Source organism: Monopterus albus, unplaced genomic scaffold (assembly GCF_001952655.1).
Source record: "Monopterus albus unplaced genomic scaffold, M_albus_1.0 scaffold105.1, whole genome shotgun sequence".
Lineage (NCBI taxonomy): Eukaryota > Metazoa > Chordata > Actinopteri > Synbranchiformes > Synbranchidae > Monopterus > Monopterus albus.
Window position 1 is genome coordinate 1788093 of NW_018127985.1, and position 23015 is coordinate 1811107.

At 42.7% G+C, this 23015-nt stretch overlaps 2 protein-coding genes across 5 annotated transcripts in view; both read right to left on the reverse strand.

Moving 5' to 3' along the window:
* Positions 1–465: 465 nt before the first annotated feature.
* lpar2a (lysophosphatidic acid receptor 2a) lies at positions 466–3674 on the reverse strand. Of its 2 annotated transcripts, none has more exons than XM_020610286.1 (4): positions 3457–3674; positions 1983–2735; positions 1052–1314; positions 466–581 (listed from the first exon to the last, which is right to left on the reverse strand). In XM_020610286.1, exons 2-4 carry the CDS (start codon positions 2731–2733, stop codon positions 489–491), a joined length of 1107 nt encoding a protein of 368 aa, XP_020465942.1. In that variant the 5' UTR covers positions 2734–2735; positions 3457–3674; the 3' UTR covers positions 466–488. The 2 variants fall into 2 exon arrangements, with proteins under 2 accessions (XP_020465942.1, XP_020465943.1); XM_020610287.1 differs by lacking the exon at positions 3457–3674 and adding an exon at positions 2989–3190.
* A 2903-nt stretch (positions 3675–6577) lies between these two features.
* Positions 6578–23015, reverse strand: part of brd4 (bromodomain containing 4) — a 32270-nt gene continuing 15832 nt past the window's right edge. For 2 of the 3 annotated variants that reach the window (XM_020610260.1, XM_020610258.1), the window contains exons 2-19: positions 20974–21367; positions 20285–20422; positions 18455–18590; positions 18013–18353; positions 17467–17850; positions 17237–17365; positions 16308–16538; positions 15988–16217; positions 15389–15720; positions 15161–15256; positions 14700–15086; positions 10914–11744; positions 10714–10820; positions 10478–10628; positions 10232–10362; positions 9625–9830; positions 8496–8772; positions 6578–8301 (exon numbers count right to left, since the gene is read on the reverse strand). In XM_020610260.1, the coding sequence (XP_020465916.1) occupies positions 8233–8301; positions 8496–8772; positions 9625–9830; positions 10232–10362; positions 10478–10628; positions 10714–10820; positions 10914–11744; positions 14700–15086; positions 15161–15256; positions 15389–15720; positions 15988–16217; positions 16308–16538; positions 17237–17365; positions 17467–17850; positions 18013–18353; positions 18455–18590; positions 20285–20422; positions 20974–21237 (4440 nt within the window). In that variant the 5' untranslated portion in view covers positions 21238–21367 and the 3' untranslated portion in view covers positions 6578–8232. The remainder of the gene's footprint in view (positions 8302–8495; positions 8773–9624; positions 9831–10231; positions 10363–10477; positions 10629–10713; positions 10821–10913; positions 11745–14699; positions 15087–15160; positions 15257–15388; positions 15721–15987; positions 16218–16307; positions 16539–17236; positions 17366–17466; positions 17851–18012; positions 18354–18454; positions 18591–20284; positions 20423–20973; positions 21368–23015) is intronic. The other variant, XM_020610259.1, reaches the window with a different exon arrangement.

Genomic DNA, 23015 nt, shown 5'->3' on the forward strand with positions numbered 1-23015 from the left:
GTCTTTCCATTTCTCTTGTATATAACCCCCACTGTTTTCAGACTTGAGTCTGTATGAACTCCTTTTATACCTCAACTTTAGAAGTGCTCTAGAAAGAGTAAAACAAAAGGAAGAGTATGACAAATTGTAGTGTTCTTATAGAAAATTAATAAAAATGATTTAGTGTGATTTTTCAGCATCTGATTTCAATTTTAGGAGTGTTTCATTTTATAATTTGTCACAATTGCTCTTGTGACAGTCAAATGTAATAAAAGGAGAGATTGCACCATCTGATGATTAATGTGAATCTGTCGGCCTCATGGAGACGCTACCAGAAACACCGTCCTCGTCAGCTTTTTAATAGATGTTCTCCATTTTTAAATTCAATTTACAAACATGGAAGAGACAAAGGTTAGCTAATGTCCAGCAAAACAAAGAATTAACTTTTACACAGTGTGTCCCATTCTGATAACAAGTAGTCTTTTGTTTTTTATGTAGGTTTACAGCCATCATACCCCTGGTACTGTCCAACTGTCCTCATTATTGTCCTGAGGTAGACACAGGGCCTGGTCTTCTGACTTCTGGATATAGCCAAGAGTTTCCTGAAAACAAAATTTATTTAGCACAAAAGTTCTGAATTTCAAGAAAGTCATTTAATTTTGAGTCCCACTTTCTAACATTTACTGAAAACATTTTTAATGCAGTTTTCCCTCCAGACATGTTTATAAGAAAAGTAGTCTTTGTTCCAAGATTAACACAATGAAACAAATCGAGGAGGAACCTCTCGACTCCTCCTTGTGCCAGGTACTAGAGCCTTTTATTTTACTTCAGATAGGTTTGCTTGGAAATCGGTGTGTGCATCTCTGGCAAGTCAAAACCTGCACGTCTCACAGAGGAGGAATGTCAAAAATGTGTTGTAAGCACTAATTGTAAACAGGACCTTTTCTTGTTCAGCTAAATCACAGGTACCGATATAAGCGGATGTTTCGATGTGTACTGTTTTCATATCGCTGGTTGTATCTTCCACTGGTCAACAACTTTCTGTATCAGCCCTAACTGAAACATAATGTACCTGGTGCAATGGTGAGTCAATCTCTGCAGGTGAAGGCTCCCTCTGCTGGACAGCACCTCTCTGAAACAAACAACACAGCATCCACTTGAACATCCTCCGCATCTCATCGTCCCGCAGGGAGTAAATGATGGGGTTGACCAGAGAGTTGCACTCGGCTATCACCAGACAGAACTTCTCATAGTCGTTGGCATGGCTGTCTTTGCCCAGCAGCCCATCCAGTAGGAGCGTTACGAGGCCAGGGGTCCAACAGATGACAAAGGCACCTGCAGAGATTTGGGTTATTAATGAGTAAAGAAGAGAGTCAACAACAATACAATCAGCGCTTCTCAATGTAATGTGACAGCAGTCTCAAAGAGCAGCTCTGTCAAACAATATTTGTATCCTGATTGCTTACATCAAGATTTACCGTCCCTAAGAAGTCACCTGAGCAATGACAGAAGTGCACTATGACAAAAAAACATAACTTAAAGTTTCTCTGGGTTAAACTGGAAATTCCCAACAACATTTGAACCAAAAATATATATGCAGTAATCAACATCTGAGAAACAAACAAGGCTGAAGCTGCAAAACTGGTTTTTATGGGGGGGGGGGCGGAGCGGGAGGTGCATCAGCATCAAGTATCAAAACCTTCAAAATAAAACAATTCATACCGTTTTTTCCTTCACTGCACAAGTTGAAGTGGATTCAGGTAAAAGTCTACCACAATTTTAAATAAAAAAGATACTAATCTGTGACGAACCTGAAATAAAAGCTGTGCAAAAGTGTCTGTAAATCAATGTCCTCAATAGTTTGCACACAGCATATAGTGTAGATGTGTTTTCAGAGGGAGACTGGTAAATTTTGGGGTCAATTAAAAACCAAACCATACAAACTTCACCTTTGACCCACAACTAATACACAGTAGTGGATGGTCTCACACACAACTTCTCACCGAGAACCATGGAGATAGTTTTCATCAGGTTGACAACAGTCTGGCTGTGCAGCATCTCTGTGGTCTGCTGAGAGGCAGACTGGCTCCGGTATCTCACATAAAAGAAGATACGAGTGTACATGGCTACCATGATGAAAAAAGTGAGCAAGTTGAGGACTGCCCAGAAGATGAGGAAGCGGCGGCTATAGAGGGGAGCGACAGTAGAGCAGTCATCCAGATCACACTCGCAGTTCCAAAATGTGGAGGGCACCAGGCCCATGATGATGCTCACAGCCCAGATGCAAACTATCAGCAGCACCACCCGCCTCTTGGGCATCGTGCTGTGCAGCTGCATGGTGAGGATGGTCTGGTGGCGCTCCAAGGCGACAGCCAGCAGGTTGAGCACAGAGGCTGTCAGGCTGATGTCAATCAGGGCCCCGCGAAGGTACCATTGCTCTTTAGTGAGTGTGCTGGTCCAGGGGCCTGTGTTCAACATGAGGTTGACATAGGCCATCCCTGCAAACAGGTCTGCTGCAGCCATGTTGCTGAGGAGATAGTAGATGGGGAAATGGAAGCGGCGGTTCATGAAAATGGCCACCATCACCATCAAGTTGGCCAGGAGGACAATCAGACACACCGTCAGGCCCAGTCCGATCACCACAAAGTCCCGAGTCGTCCACACTACATTGATCTTCTTACCCACCCTGTTGTAGAAGAAGGTGACATTGTGGCTGTAGTAGCAGGTGTTCGACGTGCTGCTCTCCATGGCCATGTCTGCAGACACAAAACAGTTAACAGTATTTACAGTAAGGAATTCAGCACACATTCTATTTTCACCATTAAGCTTCAAACACTATAATAACTTGAAAATAGAAATACAGAGCATTCTCAAGCTCACAGTGTCGTACTGAACTGTGGATTTTGTGGATCGGGCCACTTGCCATCTCCATAGAACTTATTAAACTCAGTGGGATCAGTACGTTGTACTGCAAGTCCAAAAGATTCAGGCTAGACTGTCACAACTTACTGTATTTTAGGTGACAGACACTGTGCTAGGGATGGTCTGACAAATTAACTCGTGTTCACTTGGATTGAGGTTCTTCTATAAAGTCCATCATGTTCCCTAAACCAAAGGTGGCATCTTCAAATTGTTCGTTTTGTCCAACCAAGAGTCCAAAGGTCAAAGGTACTCAGTTTACAAAGATAAAAAAGAGGAAACATTCCCTCAGACAGGAAACCAAACTAACAGCCTATTTATTAGACCATCTAATATTCAACACACACACACAACAAAACAATTAAACAAGTTAATTTTCTTTCCGGGGCAACAACATTTAAAAACAAGAAAACCTTCGTCGTTGACAACTTAAGCCTACTTCCTGTGACATGTGCAACTAATAGCCTGTACCGGGCTATGCGTCATCTGTTACGGGGAACAGGCGGAGAGTTTGATTTCACTTTCTACAAAAGAAACATGTCATTCTTTACAACCTACCGCTTTTAGTCTCTGCCGTTCAATCTGGTCCCATACGAAGCCGGAGCCAGCTGCCATTTGATGAAACAGTGTCCCGGAGCTGCTCTCGGTGTTGTCCGTGTGCAGCCAGTGTGAATCACTTTGACTCAAATCAGCTGCACCCAGGACACAGGTAACGATGCTGCTTCCGCATTCTCCTGAAGGATTGGAGAAAAACACAACAAAGCTTGTTTACGTCAAATCGTTGTTCCCCAGACAACCCCCACCCCCCCAAAAAAAGAAAAAATAAATAAATAAATCTTAACCAAACCAGAGGTAGCCTATTCCTCGGACAGCATCAGTTTAAAGTGGAGGGTGTTTTAAGTTAGGTCGTGCATTGGAAGACATTGCTGCAAAAGCCTCCGTGTAAAAGCGGAGAAAACAAAATGTTAAATACTCGAAATGCTAAAAACAAAGTGGAAAATAAGGCATAAAGTGAAAAAATGAACTGAATCCCACCCCGCTGGTGTAGGAGGAGCAAACAGCTCTTAACTGAGAGACGGGGGTTACATTTCTATTTACACTGATAGTTAATATTTTTAAAAGCATCGGTAAAGACATTCATGTTATCTAAACCTACCAAACATACGGTAGACAGAATATTATGTTCCGATTTTATTTTCAAGTATTTTCCAGAGGTGTGTTTAGAATCCTGAGTATTCACTGCCCTCCAGTGGCCACAGTGAGGAACAGCAACATCAATTAACACGATGTTAATACACCGACCGGACACGTTAACAGGCACATCCATCCATTATCTTTACCGCCGGACCTCATACTAGAGATGGTCAGAATATGAGGAGCACCTCTGATTATAATGTAGTCTAGTACAACACCACCTTTAACTACGACCACAATAATAAAAATATATTTTAATTTATACATTGACAAGCTTGAGCTTCATAAACATGTTTAAGGCGGAAGTGTTGGATTTACGTGCATACAATTGTACAGGCGTGCCTATTAAAGTGGTAGCAAACCCGTTTCTGTTATTAACTATCACGAATAACTGCCTATGGATATGTCACGAACTGAATGTATAGTTACATTTTCTACAGTAGGTTTGTTGTTTCAGTGTTGACCTACTTTCTTTTGAAATCACAAACCGGAAGTGTTGGTATGCCTTCCTGTTTGTATTAACGATATGTTGACTAAACTAATATACTGTAGTTGCTCGATGTGACCACTGGATGGCAGGAAAATCACATGATTCTAACACTCAGGGCACATATCTACTAGGGAATATAGTAGTACTGTAGTAGTACTGTAGTAGTACTGTAGTAGTACTAAAACAACATGACCAAACTGAATTAAAATGATTAAGCAATGATTATGCTTTGACGCCAACATGAACATCACCACCAAGTTAGGATGTTTTACTAACAGCTCAATGACTTGTTCATACTGATAATAATGACGATTATACAGATAATAACGCTGTTAGCCACCATTTAGTGTTGTAATACATACAGGTCACCCGTCGGTTTCTAGAGCCTGTAGCGCTGAGTCCATGGATGCCGTCATAACAACAGATGTATTATAGGAGGTCTTAATAAATCCATGGCCCAGTCAGATGTTATATCATACTAATACTTCTGTCTAATACGTCACAATAAAGTAATCTGAAGAGGAGGCAGCGTTTCAGATATTCTAAGTAACTAGTGGTGGGCAAAATGTTTAGCTGTTTGTTGAAATGCAACACAGTGCTGCACCGTACACTGTAATATTAAGTGCATTTGCTCAACTGTACACATTATTAATAACAGTGGAGCCAGTGCAAGTTCAGCACTACCCTGCTTTCTGTGGAGGGTTAATAATGGTTTGTCAGATGTCTTCGACCTCATCCTTACAATATCATCATTAATCATGCTGCTAGTAAGCAAGGGCACTCAATGTCAGCTTCTGATCCACAGTGCCAGTAGTTGTAGCCCCAGTCCAACCTGTATCACTGTACCAAATAAAGGTAGCAGCAGCTTCAAACTGCAGATGTAGACATGCAGGTGTGCACCATCTTCAAGCTTAGAGATGGTGCAAGGATTACTTTAACTGCAGGCTACAAGGGGTTCTCTTTTTGTAGCTGCTGTTTGTGTTTGTTTTTTAATAGTGGGAAGTCAGCAGATGTTTCTGTGCTCTGGGTGACACTTGGCCAGTCTGTGTCCTCCATCACACAGTGGAAAAAGTGTTTAAACTCATGTACAAAACCTCTAAAACCGATTCTTTGGAGCCTGAAGCTCAACTGTATTTTTGAATATCCAATTTCCACTGAAATTAGTGGAACAATGTTGCTCCATGCACAACACCACTAATAATTTCTGAACCCAGCTACATGTACCGTTTGGGTCCTTTTTGGCACATGTAAATCTGAGAATCTGCTAAATGAGGAGTAAGCTACAACCAGGTCCATGAAGCTTTTCACATTAAAAAAAACGACAGGTTTTGTTTATTTTCTATAAAAGAGATGAGTTTATTCAATGATCATAGTAGACTTAATCAGAGACCTCGATAAACCACTCATACCAAGCAATAATCGAGGAAAATGCTGCAAATCCCCAAAACAGAAAAATGTAACACAAAATAAAATACCTGAATAACGCAAACTCTGGCTGAGCTGCAGGTCAGCACATTCTCTTTAAAAACTCATGGCACATTATCCCCAACAGTTACTGTGAAAAGGAAAGGGACTAAAAAGGAATGAAGGATTTTTACCCTTTCAAAACCAGTCTAATAATAAAAATATATTCATATACGGTGGACTTCACAGAAATTAAAAAGGTGGTATAAGCACAGAAACAAGTTCTCCAGTAGTACTGTTTATCTGTTTCTTCTATAGGACGTTTATCTACATCAGGGAACATGCCTCCACGCACCACGCACCACACACACACACACACACACACACACTAAAAGAAAATTAAAACAAAAACAGTCACACACACAGATCAGACTCAAAAAGCTAGTGTGGCAATGCTGAAACATATCTACCTAAAATCTGACTGGACAAAATGAGAAAGTTGTCAGGCGTGTACACGCATAGAAGCCCAGCTAAAACTAAATTTCAAATCCAAATATTGACAACAGATAAAATATAAAATGCTGTCTTTTCAGTGTTTTTTTTTTTTTTTTAAATACACAAACTCTTTCAAAACTCTCCCTCCTGTTCCAATATTACACCACCCGTTCCTAACTCAGCCCTGGCTAAACCCCCTCGAAGTGTAATATAAGCCAACGAGAACTGCAATACAATACAGGCACTGGAGAAAAACACCATAAGAGACGAGTGGAGATGATGAGATGCATTCAGATTTTAACTCATCCCCGTTCAGACAATGTCTCCAAGAACAGAAGTATAACTCACATCCACTACTATCGAACAAGAACAAAGATATAAACCAAAATAGTTTTTCCACTGTTTTCCTTTTCATTACTCTTGTAATCGTTCGTCTTTTATTTTGTAATGTGGACACAGTGCGCCCTCAGGGAACTACCCGGGAGCAACTTGCTGTCTCTATTTTACTCAGGTAACAGATGCAGAAGGTGTTAAGTGTTCGTCTTGTCCCCTTCCTGCCTCAGACACTCCAAGATTAGAGCGCACACAGAGCGAGCAGCAAGGGGCTCCTCATCTTGTCATTTCTGAACCAGTCCAGTAGTGCGACTGTTGTAAACGGGCCAATGAGATGAACATTTCCAACACTACGTCTCAAACTGTAATACAGGTAATGGTGCAATTCTTGCTCCAACTAAAGCTCAGCAACAACTGGACCTTTTCCTCAGCTGCTAAAAACCTTCTGCTGTAGCTTTAAATAAAAAGTACAAGGCAGGATGAAAACTTCCACTGATTCTGTCTTTGATAAATACTTACTTGTACTATGATAATGCATATATTTGCATTTTTTTCCACTAGCTACCTACCATGTTTTAAGACAAGTAATTTAGCATAAAAGATCATGTGTTGTTTGGCATAGTCAGGGGTGGCAAAGCGTGTCAGTGTGAAGATTTAAAGAGGAAAAACGAACGATCCAAAATAAACAGTTATTGTAGTATAAGAAAATACTTCTTTATAGTAGATACTAGATGATGAAAAAAGATCGGCACTGCTCCTAGTCCTGCTTGTAAATGTTACTGGTTTGTCCATGTGTGCAGGCCACAGAACGTAATGGCCCGTTTAGGAAAGAGGTGTAAGGCAAAGTGTACCTCTGCTGAGAAATATACATGATTTACAGTATGGAAGTGACCACCCACCCCCCACAATTTCCCATTCACTTACAACTAAAAACAGAATAAAGGACTAGTCCTCTTCACCACCTCAGATATGTGGCAGTTTCAAAACGCCTCTGCACAGTCTGTCAGTACATTATCAGAGCATGTCCATGGCCACTGAGACGTCTTTGCTCTTGCTGTTATTGTTGCGCACATGAACTCTGTAAGAAGCAAGTGTGACAAAGGCAACTGCGCCAACAGTGGTCCTTTCTCTCTTGTTGGGAGACATCAGGCAGGCGATGCCAAATACCCAGGAAATTCCATCCAAAACGATGAGCCTCCCCCCAGTGTGCTGTGTGTTCAGTCCACAAGGGCAAAATGAGCTTTGACTGCCTGTGCAGCGTTTGTACTCGTCTCCAAGTACCCGTCCGTCACAGCTACATACAGTCCCTGTCTCTCTGTGGTCGTCAAACCTCACTTTAGAAGAAGTGTATATCATCCAAGTTGTATATATATATTTGTTTGTTTCTTTTTGCAGTTAAGTTTCAGTTGCTCCTCTCCTCAAAACAGGTTCTCCTCAAAGATAGCCATTAAGTCACTTTGGAAATTCATGTCAATAGTTGCTGCCATCTGGAGAGAGAAAAGAACATACATCACTCCTCAGCTTCAAGGAAAACTGCTCCTAGTGCTTTAAATGTAAAAACAATTATTAATGCCACTGTTTGTGTTCAAAAAGAGCTTTTCAGCTAATGTGCACACCTCTTACAATTACTTACTTTTTGTATGGCAGTTAATATCATATTAAAACTATAGAATCATCTTACCGCTTCTCGTCTCCTCCTCTCCTGCTCTCGACGGCGTGCTAGCTCCCTCTGCTGGTCTAGTGGGTTCTGTGTAGCGGACTGAGGCGGTGTGGGGGGTTGAGGAGGCTGCTGAGGAGGCTGCTGAATAGCAGCAGGCTGGGCCTCTGGTTGCTGTTGCTGCTGTTGCTGTTGTTGTTGTTGTTGTGAAGGGGCTTGGATATGCTGCTGCTCCAGACGCCTGCGCGGCTCCTCGTGCACCCTTCTGCTTGGCTCCATGATGTCCTCCTCATCCCGACTTCTGGAAAACATTCAGGTCAATAATTCACACATTAGAAGGAAAACTAACCCTGGTGAGTTAAACCTTCTCTGTACATAGGTGTCATTGTTGTGCATGTGACCCAAGTAGTCAAATCCTGCCCAGTGCAACACTTATGGTGACTGAACACAGTTGCTGTTGTGATCCCACAATAGGCCACTAGAGGGCACATCACATCACCTTATAATGGGGTTTTCAACGGCTTGTGACCCAGGGACCAGCACTGTGGCTAAGAAGCAACCTGAGGACCCCTGTTGTGTGGTGGATAGACCAGATGAGCTCTATTTTAATCCTGAAAGTGACTTCCCCCACTTTGGCTTTTCAAAATGTTATATATTTTCATGAATTTGATTATTCACTATGACAACTATAGGGGCTGCTGACTATGGTTGGAAATCCACCTTACAAGTCCAGGGTTCCCCAAGTCATATTTGTCAACAAGCACCTAGATACATTAGTGTCTTAAATTTATTATTCTACATTTATATTACTCAAACATGCACATTATTGATGTTGCTGGCATCAGCAATACAGTGTGTCTTTAAGCTGTTAAGGCTCTTTGAAGCTCTCTAATTGTATGAAGTAAACAGTGAAGCAGCAACGTCTGTTAAGCTCATGCAACTGTCTAATGACCCCCCCCCACAGTGAGTGTCACTTTAAGTAAACCCATCCTGTTACCGGGCCTTTCAGAGGAATGGTTTCACATTTTCCAAAAGTCACAGCAAGTCCAGCCGCTCTTGTTCTAAAATTGCCCTTTATGAGCTACATTGCTTTAAGCCAACTGACAAAGTCTGTTGCTACGTCTGTCTCCAGTCTTCTTCTTGACATCCCTACCGTAGTTTGTCCTGCTCCCTGCGTAGCCGGTCTTTTTCTGCCTGCTCCGCTTGAGCCTTCAGGGCTTTCTCCCTCTCCTCTTTCTCCCGGGCAGCACGACGAAACTGCTCAAAACTGTCACTTGATGATTTCACTGCAGATAAGGGCGTAGAAGTGGACTTCTGTGCCAGGCTGGCCCATGAGCCCATATTCTTTAGTTTCACATCCTGAGAAAACAGACACACACGTTTGTTTTCATTACTCATGTGGACTTTACATTGACAGGCATTAATATCCTGGGGACTTAACCTATCCTTAACGGTTCCTAACCCACTAGCCCTAACCTAACCTTAAATCAATCCTTCACCCTAAAATTAAATGATTTATATTGTGGAGACCAGACAATGAAGGCCACATCCCCACAATGTGTGTGTGTATAAACAGGTTTTGGTTCCCATAATGTTAGGAATTCCAGGCGCGCACACACACAAAGACAAACACACATTAATTATTTATCATGATAAAGTCAAAACTCTTGCAGAGTTCAGATTAAGAACGTAGGAAGTTCATACACAAAAACTGAAAGAGGTGTACCAGACCATTTGAAAAAGTGACTCTTAACACCCACCTGTACCTTTTTTGGGGCAGTGGGTGCCTTGGACTCCTGCTTGAACTTATCCTTGTCTTGTAGAGAGGAGGGTGGCCCACTGGGCTCAGAGGAGCGGATGACAGGTCGTGAGCTGTCCATGGGTTTCACATCTGCTCAACACAAGTGGACACACACAGGTATGGTGTCAATACCTTGTGCAGCTTCTTCTTCATGCGTGTTTTGACCGCAGACAGCCAGAGGAGAAAATTAAGTCTTGGTACTCACTCTGTTGGCCGTGTCCTGGTTGAGAAGGCTTGCTGTCAGGATGTTTGTGATGGTCTGCTCTCACTGCAGGGTTAAATGGTTCTCCCCTCATCACTGGTGATGGAGGAAGTTTCTCTTCCTTTAACCCACCTTGGCTCCCAGGGGCCCTCTGCTGTATGGCAAGGAAATGGAAATATAATGTCAGTCCTGTACTAATCTCTCAGAAATACTGTGTCCACCCAGTGTAGGTTCCTCACCTTTTTGGGCTGCAAGTTGTGAGGTGGAGACTGGTGAGGTACAGGAGCATACTGGGGAAGCTGTGGTGAATGCATCATGAGAGGGGATGGGTTGTCCCTCATGTGACCTGTCAGCAAAAAGGAGGAGTGTTAAACTTCAGCCAACAGTTGCTTCTATAAGCAGTCACACAATACATTTTGCCTCATCTTTACAGACTCACCTGTGTTGTAAGGATCAGCCTTGGTTGGGTGAGGGGAGGGCTGCTCTTGCTGCTGCTGGATGATCTGCTGCTGGGCTTTGTTGGTGGCCATGGATACCTTGTGTTGTGATCCCTGGGACTGACCAGCCAGTCCAGGACCCTGCTGGTAGTTCAACTGTTGCTGTCCCTGCTGTTGTTGTTGCTGCTGGGTGTGCTGCATGTGGCGGGCTTGGTGCAGGGGCATCTGTTGGGGCAGGGCTTGATGTGACGAATGAGCCTGGGACTGAACAGAGAGCTGGGAAGGAGGCAGCGTGGTCTGAGAAGACAGCTGAGACTGTCCCTGCACAGACTGCAGGAGAGAACCTGGTTGTTGTTGCTGTTGCTGCTGACGAGCCTGCGCCTGGAGCGACTGCATGGACTGCTGGGGCTGACGGGCTTGCTGGAACTGCTGTAGATATAACTGTACTTGGGTCATAGGTGTCGTAGACCCTGGTTCTTCATCATCCTCCAGTAGCATCTGAGGGGGCTGGGAAGACAGCAGGCCCTGGGGTGTGAGTGTTGGAGGGGACATTGGCCGCTGGTGCAGAGGTTGTGGAGGGTGGAGAATCTGAGAGGAGAGCTGATGCTGTGGTGGTGGTGCTGTTGACTGGGGCTGGAGGTGCTGCTGCTGTTGTTGTTGTTGTTGTTGTTGTTGTTGTTGTTGTTGTTGTTGTTGTTGCTGCTGCTGCTGCTGCTGCTGTAGGGTTGGCTGCTGATGAGAAGGTGCTGGTTGCTGCTGAGGTGGCTTGGGATGAAGAGGTGCTGCTTTGTGACTGGGTCGAGAAGGCTGCTGAGGCATGGAACTGTGCAAGGCTGAGGGTGCACAGTTCCAAGAAAGAAGAAACCAAACACTTAATATATTGTGATCCTTGACAAGTTTCATCTCTAAGAAACAGCAGTTCTGTTTTAGTTGACAGTTTCAGGGGAGCTGTTAAAGTGCAACATAGGGCTCTTTCAGGCCTAACAGTTCTAGGAACTAACCTACTGGGGAGCACCCCCATGAACTACAGACAGATGGAGCCATTCAAAATTGCATACGCCAGCTGAATGCGTTCAGCTGGCTTGCAGTTATTGTGAGCCCCCCTTCTTCTGTTGCCTGGTAAGGCATGTCTGGATACCACAGTAAACATGCTCACCAAAGAGCCATTCCTTGATTTGCACAGTGTCACCATTAGATGGCGTTTTGGTCTCAAAAACACACAAATGAGAGCTTCGAGAAGTACTGTGTTCATACTGCAGAGTTGTGTTTTTGTTTAGGTCATGTTTATACAATTGAACTGTGTGATCATGATCCTTATCATACAGGTACTGCACCAAATAAATAATTATTACGTGCTACACTGGGTTTCATATTTCTAGTCAAAGATCTATTAAAGATAGTTACATTAATAATAGTAAAGTATGCTACAATGAAGAAGATAACGTCTGAGAACATTCATTTGAAATCTTATATATCACACAGCTGCTGTCAGGAGTAGAACGAGGGTTTAATGGCTGGGTATCGCTGCACTGTCTTAACGGACAGATCACTATTTTATAGCCTACTTGTTCAGCTAGAAAAGCAAGTGGGGAAAGCGACAAAGGCATAAAGAGCAGATTCATCTCTCAAGCGGCTTTAGTTTGACTCCTCCTTGAATTTTGCTCTGGTGTCAATTTTCAGTTTTGATTTCTCGTAAACAAGACCTGTGGCGATATTGTTTTACCAACAAAGCAAAGGACACATTAACTGCAGGTGTAGTGCTGCTGGAACGCAGCAGAATGACACGCCACCACTTTTTTTTCCTCCAAGAGAGGTAAAAGAACCAGCCTACTGGCATAATCTGGTTGGAATTCATAATGTTGCAGCATTGTAAGCGCTTGAAGATCCAATCATCATCACATTTAACTTAAGTGATGCTTGGATTTAAACAGACTGTTTTACCTGTGTGTGGCTGAGCGATCCACTGTAGGTCTATATGACACAAGCAGGGCACAGGATGCCAAACTCTGGCACATGCTGACCAGTTGTGAGCCTCACACACAGCTGATGTGTTCATTGTTGCTGGTTGACATGTTAACCAACATGAAGAAGGAGAAGCTCAGTGAACAATCAGTATGTTTTGGAGTCAGTTTAACATGCACAAGAACCGACTATGGCAGCATAAATCTTGTTTTAAGGAGAAACCTCTCTCATTATAGTATCAGAATCAGCTTTACCAACCAGGTGTGATGGACACATGAGGAATATGACTCTGGTACAGCGCCTTTCAATATACTCTTGTTTAAACAACATATTGTAGTCTATTTTGTCATTATAACTACATACTGTATTTTCTCGTAATAATGCGACCTCGCACGGCTTGGAGTGAGCGCAGCTCGCACATTGTCATTTGGAGATGTAGAGAGGGACAAACTGCACAACTGCCTGCCAGAGGCTGGAGATTTTCATTCGTATTTCAATCAAGTGGTCATGGCAATTCACACCTCTCAGGTATGAGGCCATCTCCAAGGTTATCCAACCCTGTCCCCTCCCCCTGCTCCTACAGCCATCTAGAGAGATTTAGAGTTGTTTGTTTTGGGGAATTCACCGTGACAAAAATAGTTCACTAAAGTAGCAACAGAAGGTGAGATTACAATATAAACTGCACAGCACAACAGTAAATACAGGACCAGACTGTGGCAGGATCCAGCCTGTCTGATCTAGGGGCGCAGTAAAAAAAAAAAAAGTATCTAATCTAACAAACACATCAAACAAAGCACGCTACCACATGTGTGCACACCCACACATACTAGAGCTGTGCTGCATGGGCACTGTTACACAGATCAAACAGATAAACCTGTGGAGGAACAAGAGCAGAAAAACTGAAGCGATGAAATTACAAAAGATATTTGAGTGTGTCCAGAGGTAAAGTCTGAACTAGCCTATCCTACATTTTTTGTGAGCTGTGGGCATTCACAAATTATCCTCTCATTTTTAGGAAGAAATTTCCTGGTTTTATCATTCTGAAATAATTACAGGCTATTTGGAGCTATGAGTGGTGCCAAGCTAATCTAGAGGTACCCAAGATAAAAACATTAAATGGTTGGAAATGGGCAGAATGAGCAGCCATGGGGACTTGAAGTAAAGGGACAAGCTGCCTGGCTGTTGGTGATCAGCCAACAAGCTCACAATGGTTAACGTTAGTTATATAATGAGCTACTAACCCTCTGCAGAGGCTTTTGTTGGCCGACAGCAGTGCTGGCTATTGATCGCTACATGGGTAACAGTTTTTAGGAAATGACAATTAGTGGTCCTGTAGTCAACATACATGCATGTCACTCATGATTCCAATTGTGCTTGAAGAGTACCTACCCTGGAGTAGGGGCTAATAAAAGTCCCTCAAAATGGTGTTTAGTCTCATCTGGCAATGAGTATAGACCAGGGGTGTATTGCAGGTACTACTGCAGGAGACATCAGTGCTTATTTACATATTTACTGAACAGTAAGTTAAAATAAAATAGAGTAGCTGTGATCAAAACACCAGTCCTATTAAATATTGAATGACTTGAGTTTAGTCCAGCAATAAGATGGATTTTTGTTCTTCTAAGTGCAAATATGAGGTCATATGGCTTATTGCAGGTTAATGACAAAGTAGCCGTGAGTTTTGAAAACGGCAGGTTGGAGACTGGTTGCTTTTGTAGGAGTACTTAGTGTGAGATGGAGTGCAGTTACACCTGCAGAAATAATGAAGCTAAGTATTCATTAGTAGTGGACCTGTCAAAAGCACAGCAGCCTGTGAACAGCCTTACCTGGAGATGGGAGGACAAGATGCTGGTTGAGGAAGGGGTGGGTCTCAGGGGACACTGGTCCAGCAGAATGAGCATTGAGGGAAGGAGGTGGAGGTGGTGAGGAGGAGTGGCCTGTGTGGTGGGACAGATGCATGAGGGGCTGGCCAAAAGGCGGCAGAGACTCAAAGCTAGATTCCAATAACTGGGAAGACTCCAGAGCAGCTACAGGGGGAGCCATGAAGCCTGCAGAGGATGGTAGATGTTGCTGCTGCTTCATCTGACTGCTGGACTGAAGACCTGCAGGTTGGGAATGGAGCCCAGTCGGAACGGGTCCGCTCTGAACATGAGGATGCGTCTTCTTACCCTCCTTTACAGACTGGCCCTTCTTCTTCTGCTGTTTTATCATTCCTGAAAAAAAGTGAAATAAAGATTAGACACTTAATTGTGTGTTACTGATGAAGGCCATTTGAGCGGTAAGTTACCTGTCCCCTCAGCTTCACTGTCTGAGCTGGAGCCACTGCTCTCTGAAGAAGATCCAGGCTTTCTGGAGGCAGCCAAGGACTCCACAGTCTTCTCAACTACAAAACAATTACATGTTCATGTATTTCCGGAATAAAACAACAATAGTGAATTACTTACCTATAGTAATTTCACACTTCTGGATAATAACAGTGTCCAGTTCCTCTTGCTGATTTCCCACAGTGGCTTACCTGGAACCTTTTTCTTCTTGCGGAGGCAGGAAGACACATATCTCTCCAGCTCACGCAAAGTGGAAGGCTTTAGCGTCTCAAAGTCAATCTCAATCTCATCAGGGTTTGAGTTTTTGAGGGAGGGCTCTCTGGACTGAATAATGTGCACTACACGGCCAAGCTTGTCACCAGGAAGCTTGTTGATATCCAGGCTTAGCTGCCTCTTCTCCTCGTACGTCATGGGCTTGCACTTCTCCCCTGTAGCTGATGACCCCGCAGCCCCTAGGTCATCTTCAAGGCTGGGAACTGGCAGCAGGTTGGAGGAGTGACTGCTTTTCATTGCCTCCTTTTTACTACAGAGGCAAAACACAAATGTGTAATTTACTAATATGTGACTGTCCTTAATTTACACAGTAACTTTCTATATAAGCAGCTCAAAGTGCTTTCCACCTAAAAAACTAACAAATTTAAACAGCTACAGGCAAAGATGACCCAAAATAAAGATTAACTACTGAAACCACCATGCAACACGCTGCAAAGCCAATGTTTGCTAAATTAATATCCAATAACAAGTAGTTTCTCTAAGCGGGAGTCTGACTAGGATACAGTTTAATACCCACCTGGGTTTCTTCTTGGTAACCACATCTTTGTTAGTGTTGTTACTGGTCTTAGTTTTTTTCGAGAGCTGTGAAACAGGTGTAGCATCCTGGATTTCATCTACAAGACCAGGAATGCTTCCTTTCTTCTTATGCTTATCTTTTTTCTTCTCCTTCTTCTCCTTCTCTTTTCTCTTAGGCTTGCTGGTTTGTGGTTGGGATAGAGCAGCCAGTTGCTCATGGACAGCCTTCAACTGTGTCAAGACAAGAGACCAGTTCTAAGCTAAGGCTAATGAGAGCTGAACCACAAACTGAACCACCCTGAATCCTCTCTGCCGACTGACCTGTTCCTGGAGCTCTGCCAACCTCTGGGCTCTCTCCTCTTCAGAGTCATCTGTGGAAGACTCAGATTCAGACGATGAGTCGCTGGAGCTGTCTGAGGACGAGGCCAAGTGGGCTAGAGGAGGCGGGGGCTTAACGGGGGCAGGATGATGAAGTGTAGGCGCTGGGGCAGAAACCACAGGCTTGCTCTCAGGCTCATCTGGCATCTTGGCAAAGCACATCTCAAAGACATCCTATAAAATGAAAACAAAAACACAAAATGCATGTGTTACTTGTTTGTAGGAATAGATTCAACACAATGTCTCACTTTTATTCTTTTTCCAAACATCATATGTGACTCTGTGGTGTTCAACCAACTAAAGACTGGCCACTGTTATAGATCCTTATGCATTTCAACTCTGTATGTCAAATACTTCTAATCACTGAACTGCCCTTTTAGGGACAAATAAAGTATTAAACTGAACAGCAAAAAAAAGAAAATGAAATCGAATGGGCATGTGAAGACATGGCCAAAATAACAAACCTCGGGTCCAGCAGTTTTATTGTTCATAAAAAACAATTATATACACACACACTTTCTCCCCTCCAGGTTCGTAGTTAAAAGAGGAAACTGTTTGTTCAGTTTCACAAAACATGGTTAGGTAACAGACTGATCACTGAGGCAACATTCTGGCAAAAGCAAATTCTATGTTGTACTGTGAACAACTGATAGAAAATAATTTGGACGTCACTATTTTCATTCTTTTTCAAAACATCTTTAAGCAAAGGCTGCATACAGTTTATTCAGAATAGATATGTCTGCTAAGTGTAAACAAACAACAATTCAATCGCCAACCTTCTCTTCAAGTGCATACTTTAATAAAACTCTATACAGGTGAACTGCCTGCCTTTTTCAATTTTGTCTGACACCGTTTGCATGTTTTGCATTTACCTGTAGTTTACGTGCCATAGCTACCACCTCGTGGTCTGGTGGATTATATTTGTAGCAGTTGGAAAACATTAATCGGACATCAGCAGCAAACTCCTGGGGTTCCCGGTATTGCCTGTTCTCCAGCTTGGCCTATTAAGCACATCAAGGATATGAATTACTTGCCATGACGCTAGCCCTCTCTCTTTAATATCTTATGGTACCTTTGATTAAATATAGCATCTTCAACACACCTTAATGGTGCTGAGGTCCATGGGATGTTTGATGATATCATGATAATCATGTAGTCCCAGTGCATCCACATCAACAGGTTTATAGAATGGCCAGGCGTAAGCAGCGTGCTTCTTGGACAGCATTTCCCTAACCAGACTAGCACAGTATCCCAGCTGATCCTGTGGTTTGGGGCTATGACCTCCACTTGGTCCGCTCATTCCAATCCCCATGCCTATGTGATGCTGAGAGTCTGGAGCATCCTTCTTCATCAGTTTCGTAGGTCTGGTACTCTCTCGCCTGGGTAGTGTCTTCCCAGATTTAGACTCCGCTGGTGAAGACTCACTCAGTTGGTCATTTGCTGTAGGCGTTGTAGTGTCTGCTTTCCTTTTCTGGCTCTTTCTTTGCTAGATAGCAGTGAACAAAAAAGAAAGCAGAGAAATGGGACAACAGGACAAGGAAATAATTAAAGTGAGATGCAAAAACATAACCACACATTTAATGCTCTCCAAGCATGGCCATAAATGTGCCCAACTACCTAAGCATATTTCCCTGTCAGTCACACTCACTTTGGTCATGGTTATGGGGTTCTGCAGCATAGGGGCAGTGCTCTGAATCGACGCTTGAGGAAGGGAAGTCTGAACAGGGGGAGGCACAGAAGTCATGACGGGAACTTGAGGAGGGCAGTCTGGCTGGCCTAGGGAGAAGGGAGCTCCGTGCTGTGGCGTGTGGCTGGGTAATGCTGGGGGCATGTGGGATGGCAGGGCCTGCATCAAAGGCTGAGGAGGTAGTGAATGCGGACCCTGCACTGGTCCTCTGGTCTGCGGTGCTGCTGAGAGGTTTGACAGACCACGTGTTTGAGGTGTCGTAGATGAAGAATCAATAATGGCCCCTGGTTTCAAGTTCAGACCTTAATGAAAGAAGACGACACATGGGTAAATATCCTGTCTCACAGAAGCCAGCTCCAAGAACATGGGTTGACAAAATAAGATAAAGGGGTAAATTACATACCGCCATCTCTCCGGCCCCGGCCACGGCCCTTCCCTGTCATTACAACAATCTCAGTTTCTTCCTGAGGCATTTCGGTAACCTTTTGGAGGAAAACTTTCTCTAGCTCCTGAGCCATTAAGACTATGTCATCTCCAGGCTGCAAGGGGAGAGAAACACTCTTAGTTAAAGTGGAGATTAACCCAATTATTCAACTATTTGGATATTCATTCATTGGGTAGGCAATCCGTTTTTAATTTTAGTATTTGAATAGTCAAGACATCAGGAAATTTCAATGCAGTCCGATGATGAAGAGGAAAGCGAACATCATGGAGAAAGCTTGGTCTGCTAGCTAGTACTCACATCTCTGAAAACACTGGAGCAAATCTCCAAATAAGCCTACACATTACTTGGACATACATAGCAGATATTCTAAATTCACCTGGTTATGTTCTCACCCTGAAAAAATATAAAAGCTTAATAAAGTGGTATAGTACCGATTCTAGGATGAGATATTCACATCTTCAAAGTTCTCGGATCAATAAATCATAAGAGAAACATTGTTAAAACACAAACAATACTTCTTTACTGTAGTAAGGCAGGCAGACACTGCTACAACCTAATTCTGATCAAAATGAGCCACTTTGATGAAACAGCGCATATGCAGCCGGCTATGAGACCATCTACAAAGTGTTGTGGTTTAACCAAAACAGGACCAGATGTGTTAAGTGATTTTGATGACACTAGGCTACTCTAGGAGTGAATATTTTTGTAGTATCTCTTTTCAGTGTTGCAGTTTGTAGATGGTCCCTGCGCCCTCATCTTGTTCATTGTCACGGTTATGTCTGAATGGAGCACTGAGGAACAAAAGTGCAAAAGTGCCTTATGTGTGCCAAAAAGGCCCTGCTCAAAATGATGTCTCCTATCTAAGGTTGAGTATCAAGAACTGGTTCCGAGTTGGAACTGGTACCAAATTTCCAAGAACCTTGGATTCATTAAGATAGGTGCATTATGATTCTGCATTTCGGTTCCTAACTGTTGCATATTTCAATCATGCTCCTGAGTGAACTGCAATGAGCGTTACAGTCCATAAAAGTTATAATTATCTGCCAGGACCTGCGACGTGGACCTAACTCCACGTCATTTGTTACGCAACACATTAACAAAGCATGTCAAAAGAGGCTTCTGCTTACATCCTGGACCACAGCTGACTGCAGAAAACTGCAGAAAAATTTGGCAAAGCTTCGCTACAAAAGATGATGACACAGCAAAATACAACCCCTGTAGTAATGATATCTTGTACAAGAAGGAAGCACCTCTAACACGATAATTTCACTTCAACACCATGTGAATCTGAAGGAATGCACTGTGCTCGATGTGTTGCTGTCTCCCAGACATAGTAACGCCCCAGATACAGCTAACATTATCATTAGCAACGTCTCACGCTCAGGTACAAAACACAGATGAGCTGACATTCTTTTATATTTTAGGTACACAAATGATGTCTACAAATAATTTTATTATACATTTTTCTTAGATACAAGTTCAGAGAGCATTACTGATATCTGGTTATTCACAGTAATATCCATGGACTTTGGCCTTTTATATAGCCCTGTTAGCACATCAGTAGCTTAATAAAATGAGTAAAATTTCTCTGCAGGGAGACGGCTAAGGCCCCAAAACCCAACAACTCTCCTTCCAGGAATGGTCTGTCCAATCATTTGATATTTTTAATTTATTTAAATGGGTTAGGTTTAATTGCTTTCGATTATCATTCCTTACAACGAGTAATATCAATTTTTATAAATGAAGAGAAACAAACTTTTGTCACATTTCAGAATCTTCCATATTTACCTTGTTGTATATGTAGCAGTTGGTGAACATCGTGGTGAAGTCACTGATACATTCTTGGGCATTCCAGTAGTAACTGTTCTCAAGCCTTTTCTTGATTGTTCCCATGTCCATAGGAGTTTTGATTATTGTGTAGTAGTCCTGAAAAAGTAAGTCAACAATGTGACATTCTTTAGTGGCATGATGAAGCTGCTGTAATGTAAAGTTAAAAGTAACATTAAAAGTACATCGGTATTTTTTCATGGTTTATCTTTATTCGATACAAGGATAGAGGGTGTTATATGCTGTATATGATTTTTGATATCTGGCTTATATAAATAAAATTACTTGACTGACTAAGCAGAGCACAGATGGTTACAGCAGATTCTCTTGACTCTCTTTATTGATTAATAAGCTTAAATATTTTCTGGGCTATCAATGTCTACATTGAACACAACTCATGAACAAAATAAAAGATTTGTCTAAAATGTGTATCAAAGTTGTTTTTACACTGTAGAAGAATTAATGCAACCGAGTCCTTCTAAAAGGAGTACAAGTCCTGATATCTCAAACAATACTCTACGTACACATTCAACACATAACAAATCAACGTACAACTGCAATGTGTAGAAGCAGAGAACCTGGTGGTTATTTCTATGTAATGCCTACTGAGTTTTAATATGTGTGACATACAGACAGAGCCAAGTACTTACAGGCAAGTTTAGTTTGATAGCATCCACTGGTGCCTGAAAGGGCCAGGCAAACTGATGTTTCCACAAGGCTTTCACCACCACCTTGAGCAGGTACTGCAGCTGATTGGTCTGGCGCTTTGGCCTGGTGGGATTTATGTACTCTGGAGGTGAAGGGTTGCCCATTGGCTGGGCCTGTCCCTGACTGCTGCTGCCGCCCGACATCTGCGCTGCATCCAGGCCGTCCCCCATTCTAACAGGGTTGGGCATGGGCATGGGCATGGGCATGGGTCCCAGGGTGAGAGCTGGAGCAGTGACAGGGGTGGTGGTGTTGGCGGGACACCAATTTAGTCTTTGCCCCGGCACAGACTCCACTGACAGAGCACCACTGATCCCATTGCACTCCTCGGTGGACTCTCTGGAGAGAGAGAGCACACTTCCATTAATGTCTATGAACAGTCTTCAACAAAATTTCACATTATTTTGTCAGTTACACAGCCATGACCAAACTTTTATTGAACTCATTACCCAGTGCATAGTTAGGTAGACCTTGCTTATTGTAATTTCACTATGAAATTTTAGCCTCTTAATGTTACGTGTAGTGTTTTTCCTCATACATTAGAGCAGCATTAGAGATCTGTGACTAATCTCAAACTTGAGTCACTTTCTGAGAAGAGAGAAGGAATTTATACATCACATGACAGCCGCCTTGGCCCTGAGGCAATCAGACACAGTGGAGAATATGACTAACTGACCATTATGCTGAATGACAACACATGAAAAGAAACAGTACCAGTCTACCACAGACTTTACCATAGTACAGTACCACAGTCTACCACTTTTGTGGCTATAAATTCATGACCAAAATAAACAAACTAACTGTCTAGGCCCAAGGTATGAATGTGCACATAGAGTAAATGGCTCATTTTTCTCAATAAAACTTCAGGATAGGTAACACTGTTGAAAAATATTTTGCTGGTAATTTTTATATTATTGTATTCACATTATCCCCAAACTAAAACCAACAATGAACTGCCTGTTTACAGTTTGTTTACAGTCCACTAGCTCCTTGCACTTTCACAAAGATCTCATGCTTGCACAGATGACTCTTACTAAATGTGTACAAACTCTTTGGAGAAAAACCCCTTGACCCCTTGTGGTAACTCAGAATGGATAACATTAGCTGACTTTAGCTAACTCACAGCAGGCCTAAAGATCTCGTCGATGAGAGTGACAGACTGAGAAATGACTGCACCCTGATCTAATCTCTCAGCTGGGGAGCTAGCGCTATCTAGCAAGCTGTCAGCAGATAACACAAACACCACAGATGAATCAATTTCTTTCCTGTTTGTGCTCAAACTGAACACTAAAGTGGACGTTTGGACATAGTTAAAGCGCCCACTACTGTATCCAGCTGTATTTATTATTTATATTAACTTATAGATATATGTAGTGTATATCTCTATGATGGATAATGAGTATGAACCTCCCATAATGACACATTAACCTCAAATTCAACATGGGGTGATGAAACTTCACATTCTCTATTGCCATCTATTTTTACTATGTTACAATACTGTGCAGTACTACAGTGGGTACGGAAAGTATTCAGACCCCCTTACATTTTTCACTCTTTGTTATATTGCAGCCATATGCTAAAATCATTCAAGTTCATTTTTTCCTCATTAATGTACACACAGCACCCCATATTGACAGAAAAACACAGAATTTTTGACATTTTTGCAGATTTATTAAAAAAGAAAAACTGAAATATCACATGGTCATAAGTATTCAGACCCTTTGCTCAGTATTTAGTAGAAGCCCCCTTTTGAGCTAATACAGCCATGAGTCTTTTTGGGAATGATGCAACAAGTTTTTCACACCTGCATTTGGGGATCCTCTGCCATTCCTCCTTGCAGATCCTCTCCAGTTCTGTCAGGTTGGATGGTAAACGTTGGTGGACAGCCATTTTCAGGTCTCTCCAGAGATGCTCAATGGGGTTTAAGTCAGGGCTCTGGCTGGGCCATTCAAGAACAGTCACAGAGTTGTTGTAAAGCCACTCCTTC

Excerpts from the sequence above, each read along its gene's own strand:
- lpar2a (XM_020610286.1), bottom strand. The coding sequence starts at position 2,733 with ATGGCCATGGAGAGCAGCACGTCGAACACCTGCTACTACAGCCACAAT. Across the intron at positions 1,315-1,982 it reads AACTATCTCCATGGTTCTCG|GTGCCTTTGTCATCTGTTGG; the intron begins GTGAGAAGTTGT and ends AAATCTCTGCAG. Across the intron at positions 582-1,051 it reads TTGACTCACCATTGCACCAG|GAAACTCTTGGCTATATCCA; the intron begins GTACATTATGTT and ends TTTTGTTTTCAG.